Genomic DNA, 10,122 nt, shown 5'->3' with positions numbered 1-10,122 from the left:
CACCTTCTGCAAACAGAGGCTAAGGACAGACCCTACCCTTCCTGGCTAATAGCTGTCAATGGACTTATCCTCCATTAATTTATCTAGCTCCTTTTGGAACCCTGTTAAAGCCCTGACCTTCACAACATCCTCTGGCAAGGAGTTCCACAGGTTGACTGTGCACTATGTGAAGAAAAACTTTCTTTTGTCTTTTTAAAACTTGCTACCTATTAATTTCATATGGTGATCCCTTGTTCTTGTTATGGGAACAAGTAAATAACTTTTCCTTATTCACTTTCTCAATGTCAGTCATGATTTGATGGATCTCTATCCTATCTCTCCTTAGTCTCTTTTCCATGCTGAAAAGTCTCAGTCCTAGTAACCTCTCCTCATACGGCAGCTGCTCCAAATGGACTGAGAACGCTGGGGTTGGATGAATGCACTAGGCTGAAGGTGATCTCACAGGAGGGAGGCAGCGTGGTCTAGTGCATGGCGTGTTGGAGTGGGACATAGACATCTGGGTTCTGTTCCCAGCCTTTCTACACAAGGCTCAGATTGGCATTTACTGGGCCTTCTCTAGCTTCCCTGCCCCAGCATATGCAATGGAAAGGATGCTACACGCTTGCTGGGTGACTCCAAGTAAGCCACTTCCTCTTTGCATCTCAGTTTCCCGGTCTGTGAAGTAGGGATAATGACACTGACCTGCCTTTGTGAAGGATTGCCTGGTCTCCTGCTGGAAAGTGTCAGATCAGAGCCAAGGACCATTAGGATCGCATGGGCAGTGAAAGTGTCTGTTACACTGAGGAAAGGCTGAGTGTTTACTGGTGGTGGGTCACAGAGCAGCTAGAACCCTGAGATATTCCTGGCTCTGAGCTTCTTATGTGACTTCAGACAATTCACTTTCTCAATCTGAGCCTCAGTTTCCTTTCCCACTCTTTCTCCAGTCTGTTTAGACTGTGAACTCCTTGAAGCAGGAACAGTTTTGTCTCCCTGTGTGTCTGTGCAGCATCCGGCTCAACAGGGCCCTGATCATAGCTATGACAGGGACTGTCTCTCGCTGTGTGTTTGTGAAGCACCTGCCCCTTGAGCAGGATCAGCTGCTGTGATTGAGAAAGCCCAGCCCCAGAGCTGTTCTCCCCCAGTCTGCTGTGTGGAGAGAGAAGTGAGGGAGTTTTCTCTCCTTGCAGTAACCACGGAGCATCCTCCTTCCCACCAAACATGGTCTCAATTTGGAGTCTGCATTCCTCACGTTCCTGCAACCCTCTGCACCTCCCACACTCAGAACCCCTGTCACATGAATTTTGTAATGTGCACCAATATGAAGGTGATGTGTCATATATCACATCTGTATCACACATCCCCTCCACATTAATGTACATAAGAATATTCATTCCCCTCCGTAGAACTGGCTGGCAGGAGCCCTTCACATATGGAGTTGCGGTTTAAAATATAAACTGAAGTGAAAGAATACCAATTGAAATTCAGCATAAGAGCATGTTCTCTGGAACGGTGGTGGAAGCCTGAAGCAGCATATGAATGTTTAACATATATGGCCAGTAAATACCTTGCAACACTAGTTGCAAAAATGCCCTGCAGATGTCTGTTCTCATTTTCAGGTGACATTGTAAATAATAAGCAACCAAAATTATCTCCTGCAAATTGAAAACAAAATGGTTTGTCTTCGCAATTGGTTGACCAAGAAGTAGGAGTGAGTGGACTTATAGGCTCTAGAGGTTTTATATTGTTTTGCTTCTGAGAGAAACTATGTAACATAAATAATTCTACATTGGTAAACTACAATTTCACAATTCAGAGATTGCACCACAGGGCTTATTGGAATTGACAAATATTGGGATAAATCTTTTTTACGGTCCACATGGCCACATGGAAGATGGCCCCTAGGTGCTGACTCTGTGGGGCTTGGGACAAGAGACCCAGGGGGAAAAACTGGTGGGTGCTGAGCCTCTCTATCAGCTCCCACTTCTTCCCCCGTGCTTTCTGCTGCCCTAGTGAGCTGTCCCATGGTGTGCCAAAGGCTGGGAGGAGGATCAAGAATGAAGCGCACTCGGGGTAGGGATGCAGCACTCTTGGAGGGGGCTGGGTATTGGGGGCAGACAGAGGAGAGGGTGGGATGATGGGAAGAGGCCGGGTCAGGCTTTGGGGGAGGGGCAGAGTGGCAGCAGCACCTAGGGATTCAGCACCTCCTGGTACATTGGACAGTTGGCGTGCGGGTCACAGCCAGTCGGCCCAATAGGATACAGAACTCCTGCTGCACCCAAATGGGCTATGAGCTATAGCCTCTGCCAGACCAGGGTCCCTCTCAGTGTTTCCTGGAATCCGGGCGCTTGTGCAGCTGCTCAGGAGAGTTTCCAATGCTGCCCAGCGGATTAGCAGAGCACCCACAGCCAGGTATGTGTTTTTGCTGATGGTGCACATTCACATATGCTTTGCTGTACACAATAAAATTTATTCTGCACATGGATGGAAAAGATTAGAGGGAACATTCAGGTAGGAAGGGCTGCTGGAACAGATCCAAAAGACACATCCCATGGAGTAGCCTCCAAGTTAAATCCCTAGAGCCCCAAACAGGCCAATGCATGGCAGAGACTCCCAGGGGGGAGCTTCATACTGTTCTTCAGCAAGCATCTCTCTTCCTTGTCACTGGGGCCGCCCCCTTCGCCAGCACATCAAATTCCCCACATGCTGAGGCAGCTTGGGACAACCCCATTAATAGGACCAGGCTGCCTCATGCAAGTTGCAGTCACTAGGCTCCCCTTCCTATTTCTAGGCCGGTTTGCTGCAGATCCAGGGTTGACTGCTTCGGCACCCTGTGCTGGCGACGTTGTTGCCGCTCAGAAAAGCGCAGTGTTCTCTTCCTGCGATTGGAAACCTGCAACAGCAACACATCATAAACAACCCTCCACGGCTGGTGGAGCCACTTCTCCTAGCATGTCACCCCAGGTCACACTGTGAATGTAGGGAGAGCCAGACACTGAACCCCCATTTCCCTAATCATAGGCTCAGGTTGTAAGCACAAGGCCACACTCTTGTTATAAATGGCAACATGTACTGAATAAATAAAATAAGGGACTCACCAGTTGTTGAATTCGGTGCCATTGGCCCATTTCCAGGCCTGCTCCGGTTCCTTTTGGAGCCCGATCCAGTGGTCTGAGGATCCTTTATTACGTCTCAGGAAATCCTTTGTTCAAAACATAAAAGCCAATGTACTTTAGACAGCTGCCTTGCTGGGTCGTCTACAACCTACAGAGGGTGCTGGGCAGGTGGTCCAGGGACTGGGAGTTCTGCACTAAGAAATGACACCCAAATGCAGTGGGAGATTTGCAATTTGCCCTGATCCAGGAGAGGGGCAAAACATCAAACAATTTCATGCAAATTCTGATTTTCAACTAGCTCTATTAATTAGCAGCTTCTGCTCAGACTCTCCCCTGCCTCCGGCTCTTCAACACTCCTGTGTTCTGACCAAATCCCCTGATTTTACTGAAAGTCTCTGGTTCTCTCAGACTGGTAACTCTCCAGCTCTCAGAGACCAGATTACAAGAGGCTCTTGCCTTTCATTTAAAAGGTGAGAATCTACCTCTGGGGCTGCAGAGAAAACTTACCAATGTGATCTCCTAAAAGCTACAGCACCTGGAACCAAATACCCTCAGATCTGTTAAAGTCAATCGCATGGTTTTGAGGATCCCGATTCATGATTATTGAACACGGGGCTGGGAAGGCTGCTCCTGTCACATAAAAGGGGCCAGGAAACATCTGGATTCCCCCGCTGGGAATTCCCCAGAAGCACACAAACCCCACATGGTTCCAACTCAGTGCATAGCACGTGGGGAGGATGGAGTGTGAGAGAAGCACTCAGAGCTCCTTCTAGCATGGGCTGGGGAAGTGAGACTAAATCAGTGGTCGCCAACCTTTTTAACCTGAAGATCACTTTTTCAATGTAAGTGCAATGTAAGATCTACCCCAAACCCAAACACCCTTGGCCCACTTCCTTCCCCCTCCTTCTTTGAGGCCCTGCTCCACCCCTTCGCCAAGGCCTCACCCTGCTCACTCCTTCCCCCATACTCCCCGAACCTCGGTCTCTCCAGGCTGAGGTAGAGGTGCAGGCTCTGGTCTTGGGCCCAGGGGCTTGGAGTGTGAGAAGGGCTCTGATCTTAGCCCAGGGCAAGGGCTAGGGGCCCAGGAGGGGTTTCAGGGTGCAAGCTTTGGGAAGGAGTTTGTGTGCAGGGGGGCTCAGGTCTGGGGCAGGAGGAGTTCCCGGTGAGGAAAGCGCTGATGTGGTTGCCGGTGTTCCCGGTGCTGTGGGCAGATGCCAATTGTGCTGGCGACAAGTGAACCTGCCGTTGAGCAGGCCAGTGCACTGGTGCCCTGCTCGGTGCCGAAAGAGGGAACGCCGACAGGTCCAGGGCGGTTAAGGCTACAAGGTCCCTCACTGCGTGGAACGTCTCTGGGGTCGAGGGCCGTCAGTCTCGTCAGTTCCCTCTGCCTCCAATGTAGCGGTAGCATGACTGTGGCCCGTCTCAGTGCGCGACTAGCTATGGGCCTTTGGGGCTGAGTGCCCCTCCTTAGGGCGCACTTTGCGGCTCGTTTTGTGAGGGGAGCAGCCACTCTGCTCCTTAGACACCCTCTGAGGGGGAGATTGCCACCGATGCCGGGAAGACTTTAGCTCTAGTCTTGGCCAGTGCAGTGGAGGTCTCACGTGCCGATGGAGAGGCACTGTGCACCGACTGGCTGTCGTCCGGTGCCAGGGGCAGGAAAGAGGACTCCATTAACAGTCTCTTCAAACGAGAGTCCATCTCTTGCCTCGCCCATGGTTTAAAACCCCTGCAGATCTTGCATGTTTGAGTACAGTGAGCCTCGCCTAAGCACTTTAAGCAGGAGACGTGGGGATCTCCGCAGGGCATAGACTTGCGGCAGGATTCGCGGGGTTTGAAGCCTTGTGGTACTGGCATCCCCTCCCCAGCTGGGGAGAGGAAAGAAAGGGACAACTATTTAAACCAGTGTTTCCCAATTTTATTTGGCCACGGAACCCCATTTTGCTGAGCAAAAATGAAAAAAAAAAAAAAAAAAGACCTCGCCATGGCTCTGTCTCTTTAACAGAGGGCGGGGGAGTGCCGGCTCTTCGCGGAACCTTGTGACGGGGCCGCAGAGCCCGCCAGTATCGACCCCACCGCAGGCCCCAAACCCCGCACTTCATCTGGATTGGCGGCAGCTCTGTGGGGGGAGGCGGCGGCGGTGCGCCGGACCTGCGCCGCTCACTTAGGGGCGGCCCCACAGCATCCTCCCGAGGCGCGCGATGACGTAACGGCGTGATGTCAGATGGCAGCGCGGGATTTAAAAGAGGCCCTGGGAAGACACCAGGGGAGGGAGGACAGGGAGATGAGGAAGCAGGCGAGGGGGGAAGAAGGAGGTGTGGAGGAAGGATGAGAAGGAGAAGCAAATGGGAGGAGAGTACTAGAGGGAGAAGCAGGTATGGAGGGAGGACCCGAAAGGGAGGAAGGAGGCATAGGAGAGTGCAAGGGGAAGGAGGAAGGATGAAGATAGTGGAGGGGTGGAGAGGAGAGAAGGCGGGAACGATTGGAGAAGCGTGGGGCCGACGCCGAGGTGTGGCCCAGAGGAGGAGAGGAAGTGACCCAGGACTGAGCATCGGAACCAACAGGGTGTTTGAGGGTTGGTGAGTTGCGGCACGCCTCACCAACCAGGCAGGGAAGCGTTTCCCTGCCTTTAGGGTCCTGGGTTATGAGGTAAGTCACCTCTTTTTTCAGGGCTGGGGCAGGGGTTCAGGAAGCAGGCTCTGGCTGGGCACCGTTTAACTGAGACAGCATCCGGGTGGTGGAGCAGTGGGGTTAAAGGTAGACTCACTCCTACCCTGGCCCTGCACCACTCCTGAAAGCAGCTGGGCTGTGTCTACACTGGCATGAATTTCCGGAACTGCTTAAAACGGAATACTATTCCGTTTTCAGTTTTTCCGGAAAAGGAGCGTCTACATTGGCAGGCTGCTTTTCCGGAAAAGCCCTTTTTCCAGAAAAGCGTCTGTGGCCAATGTAGACGCGCTTTTCCGGAAAAGAGCCCCGATCGCCATTTTCATGATCGGGGTTTTTTCCGGAAAAGACTACTGGGCTGTCTACACTGGCCCTTTTCCAGAACAGTGTTCCGGAATAAGGACTTATGCCCGAGCGGGAGCAGAATAGTTTTTCCGGAATAGCGGCTGATTTTGTACAGTAGAGCGTCGTTGCTTTTCCGGAAATTCAAGGGCCAGTGTAGACAGCTCGCAGCTTATTCCGGAAAAGCATCTGATTTTCCGGAATAAGTGGCCCAGTGTAGACACAGCCCTGGTGTGTACAGCAGTGGCTCCATGGCATCATGTGCTGCCCCTCATCTACGGGCACTAAGCCCACAGCGTCTACTGGCCACAGTTCCCTACTCCTGATCAATGGGAGCTGCAGGAGCGGTGTCAGCAGGGATGTGTCAGCCACACCCAGGAGCAGCAATTCCCACCAGGATAATGACGCCAGCCACGACAGGCTCAGCAGTTGAGAACTCACTGCTCAAAGAATTAAGTTTAAGCGTAAGAGAGACATGAAAATGATGAAATGCCCAGACCAGTCAAAAACCAAAAATAGGCCACTTTGAAAGCAGTAACAGAAGTAACAACAACCTCCCACATCTGTGCTGGGTTTGGAGAGGAGAGGGAAGGACAGTGTGAGAATGACAGACACACAGAGTGTGTGCAAGTGACAGAGATTTGCATTACTAAGCTCCCTCCAGCCCCTTCTATGTGTGGAGATGGATACAGGCGTGGGGGGAGGAAGGACACCCTGATATCAGTCTCCCCCCTTTTCCCTCCCACACCCTGCACAGCAAGCAGAAGGCTTCTGGGGGGCAACTCCAAGGCACAGCAGCATGACAGTGGCGGAAGGGGAAACTGAAGTGCCAGCACTTGGTAGCTTCCTGGCCAAACCAGTTAGGATCCCCTGTCAGAGGCTCCAAGATCTACCAGTAGATCCTGATCTACTGCTTGGTGATCACTGGACTAAATTCAAGCAGCATCCAGGGCCAGGCCAGCCCCAGGACAAGCCCAGCCTAGAGCCACCTTTGCCACCCCGCGCAGCCCCGCACCCATCTCACCATTTCCTGCTGAGAATCAATCCCCGCCAGGGAGGCACCGTGGGCAGAGCAGTTCTTCTGGCTGTCGGGCCAGTTTGCTTGCAGCTCTGAGAAATAGTAACACTTCCCCAGGTACCCGACCCAGCCATCGGGGCAGGAGGACACTGGATAGGCTGGAGATGAGAAAGTAACAGGGTGAGAGATTTGCCTGTCTCCTGCTGTAATCAATGGCACAACCCATTAGAGACACCCTAAGAAGCAACACCCCCCCCCTCCTCCACTGTCTAGACCAGGGCAAGCTCAGCCTAGACACACTCCCCTTTGCAAGAGACAGGCCAGCATCTTCCCCTCCTCCCATCAGCTCCCATAGTGATACCAGCTGTGAATTTGGAGCCAATTTCCAGCAGCTTGAATTTTGCCACCTGCAGATGCAGATGCTGCCTGTGAGATCCTGACCTTGCAGTGCAGAGAGGGGGTCAGTGCGGGCTCCACACTCACCTGGGCGAGTGATGAGGGTGCTGAGGATGATGATGACGATGATGAAAATGAGGTTGAGAACCAGGCTCAGCACGGCCAGGGGAAGTGCCCAGGATTTCAACGCAGAGAGCCAACCTGTAACAGACGGAGCCGTTAGCGCTCCCACTGGTGCTGGGGCAGGGAGCCGGGCCCTGCATTTACCAGTAGCATCAGCTAGAACCGGCTAGTGAAGGGGGATAGTTTGCAACGAGAGGGAAAAGCTGAGCGCGAATATTTTGATTCCATATGGGAGGGAAAAGGCGTTTCAGGAGGGAAAAGGCGTTTCAGGAGGGAAAATGCCCCCAGAGACACTGGCTTCAATTTGAGATTGTCAGAGACGTCCCCTGAGAATGTTTCCAGTGGAAAATGAGTTTGTGAAAGGGAGAGACTGGGGGGGGAGGAGACTGCAAATGTCCAAATCCCCAATTGATCCTTTTCCTATTTCAAAACACAAAGATTCCCCCCTCCCCCCAAACCAAAACCGTGTCCCTGTGAAGGGCAGACTGGCCTTGTTTCCATCTGAGGCCCTGAGAGCGTCATTATTTTGGAAAAGCAGTTTCCTTGCTGGGAAAAGCATTTTCCACCAAGAGGACGCAAATGGGAATTTCACCAGCCTGTCGGGCATGGAAGCAGGAAGTGCCGTGAACAGGCAAAGACTGAGAAGGGACCTTGGATCTAAAGACAAAAACTGAGCCAGTCAGTTAGACTGAAGGCTGCAGTTGATTTAAGGGTGTTGTCTTGTGAAGAATGGCAATGAGAGGGAGATAAAGGCCTCACCGGGTTCCTGCAAGTTCCCCTGGGGCATGGTAAGAAGGCCCCAGAGAGGCAGTGGTACCTGTAGGATGGATCGTGCTGGTCTCTCCATCCAGGGCTCCTCTGTTTGGTCTCAGGTGACTTTCCTGGGAACTCACGAGTGGCTCCGACCTCTCAGAAGGTCGTGTGGGCTCCGAAGGCAGAGACATGTTCCCTGGAACCCCCTTTCTGCAGCCAGCAGTAGCTACGGCCTGGTCACCGTGGGTTTGGCAGGGCCGGCAGAGCCCTTCCTAAGGGCAATTTCAATGCAGCTCCCTCGATTGCAGCTCAGGTGTGATTTGGCTACGTGGGGTGATCGGGGAACCCCCCTTCCCAATAACATTTGTTGGGGAGTTTGGCCCAAATACCCCGACCAGCCAGGCTGGGTCTGAGCCGTGGTCCAGTGAGTTGTTCCAAAGCTCTCCTGGGTGCTGCTTTTATCCCCGGGGCCAGCCAGGTGCCCACCAATCCAGCTCCACATCACAGAATCATCCTGGCTCCACGTCTCTTCCCTGGCACCCAGCAGGGGATGGGCTGGAGGGTTCCTGCAAAGAGAATTGCTGGGTCACTCAAGGCGGCTGGGGCAGGTGGAGCTGACAAGAGCTGGGGTCTCTCTATAACCACTGTCGGCTGAAGGTTCCCAAAGCCCCTGACACACACAGGAAGACACCTGATGGAAGGACCAGTTTCATGGACAGAGAGTGGGGCCAGGCCCCCCAGCTAGTGTGACCTGAGGCAGCCCCACTGAAATCCCTGAGCCCAGTTCCCCAGCTGGTGAAATGAGCCAACGCCCCTCTGGGGTCAATGGGGCCTGGTCCCGCAGTTCTTTTTGGGTCATGTCTGTTTATACTTGTGATACCCAGAATTGAGTGACCGAGGAACCAAATTAGCGACCCGCATGGACCAAAAGAGCCACAGTCATGTGAATTCATTGTGTCATTTACTACCGTGCTAGTCATGTTTAAACAGCACGGCAGCGAAATATTTGGCATAGACACATGCAGACACCCTGGCATCTGTTACCCTCAGAGCAAAAAAGTGAATGACTTATGCACGTTGAAACATAGAAACATAGAATCCTAGAATTGGAAGAGACTTTGAGAGGTCTTCGAATCCAGTTCCCCTGCCTTCATGGCAGGACCTAGCACCATCTAGACCACCCCTGCTCTTAAATACCTCCTGTGATGGAGATTCCACATCTTTCCTAAGCAATTTATTCCAGTGCTTAATCACCCCGACAAGAAGATTTTTCTAAAGTCCAACCTAAACCTCCCTTGCTGAAGTTTAAGCCCATTGCTTCTTGTTCTATCCTCAGAGGCCAAGGAGAACAATTTTTCTCCCTTCTCTTTGTAACACCTGCTTAGATACTTGAAAACTGCTCTCATGTCCCCTCAATTAGTTAACAACACAGTAAAAGCAGCCTGATTGGATACTAGTTAAATCGCACTGTGTCAATGTCATGTTCCGTAAAGAATGGCAGCAGAGACATCACAGAGCCAGGTGTGTCTTGCAAACCCAGTCTGAGTATCACCGGTGTTACAGCTTAAGAGTTTTTGAACAGACAGACTCAAAGGTTCAGTTGATGTCACATTGTGGAGCCAAGCTGGGTGTGTAAATACCACTAAAATGTGTCAGGGCGGAGCTTCGAAAGAGCCTTAAGCCCCGCCTGAGTTTGCTGCCTGGGGGCGGGGTCCAGCTGTTAGTGTCACTAGC

At 52.2% G+C, this 10,122-nt stretch overlaps 1 protein-coding gene across 2 annotated transcripts; it reads right to left on the bottom strand.

Annotated features, from left to right (window-relative positions):
* Positions 1-127: 127 nt before the first annotated feature.
* LOC142823126 (early activation antigen CD69-like) lies at positions 128-10,122 on the bottom strand. Of its 2 annotated transcripts, none has more exons than XM_089771767.1 (5): positions 8,875-10,122; positions 7,600-7,713; positions 7,123-7,274; positions 3,075-3,178; positions 128-2,869 (listed from the first exon to the last, which is right to left on the bottom strand). In XM_089771767.1, the coding sequence occupies exons 1-5, from the start codon at positions 8,888-8,890 to the stop codon at positions 2,764-2,766; spliced, it is 492 nt and encodes a 163-aa protein (XP_089627893.1). In that variant the 5' UTR covers positions 8,891-10,122; the 3' UTR covers positions 128-2,763. The 2 variants fall into 2 exon arrangements, with proteins under 2 accessions (XP_089627893.1, XP_089627892.1); XM_089771766.1 differs by having other exon boundaries at positions 8,453-9,056.

The sequence above is a fragment of the Pelodiscus sinensis genome, chromosome 19 (assembly GCF_052426305.1).
Source record: "Pelodiscus sinensis isolate ZL-2025 chromosome 19, ASM5242630v1, whole genome shotgun sequence".
Lineage (NCBI taxonomy): Eukaryota > Metazoa > Chordata > Testudines > Trionychidae > Pelodiscus > Pelodiscus sinensis.
Note: the sequence above shows the minus strand (reverse complement) of the source record. Positions and strands in the feature narration are given on the sequence as shown.

Coding starts and splice junctions, on each gene's coding strand:
- LOC142823126 (XM_089771766.1), bottom strand. CDS start 8,579: ATGTCTCTGCCTTCGGAGCCCACACGACCTTCTGAGAGGTCGGAGCCA. Junction 7,714..8,452: donor CAGCACGATCCATCCTACAG/GTACCACTGCCT, acceptor CGTCTGTTACAG/GTTGGCTCTCTGCGTTGAAA. Junction 3,179..7,122: donor TTGATTCTCAGCAGGAAATG/GTGAGATGGGTG, acceptor TTTTGAACAAAG/GATTTCCTGAGACGTAATAA.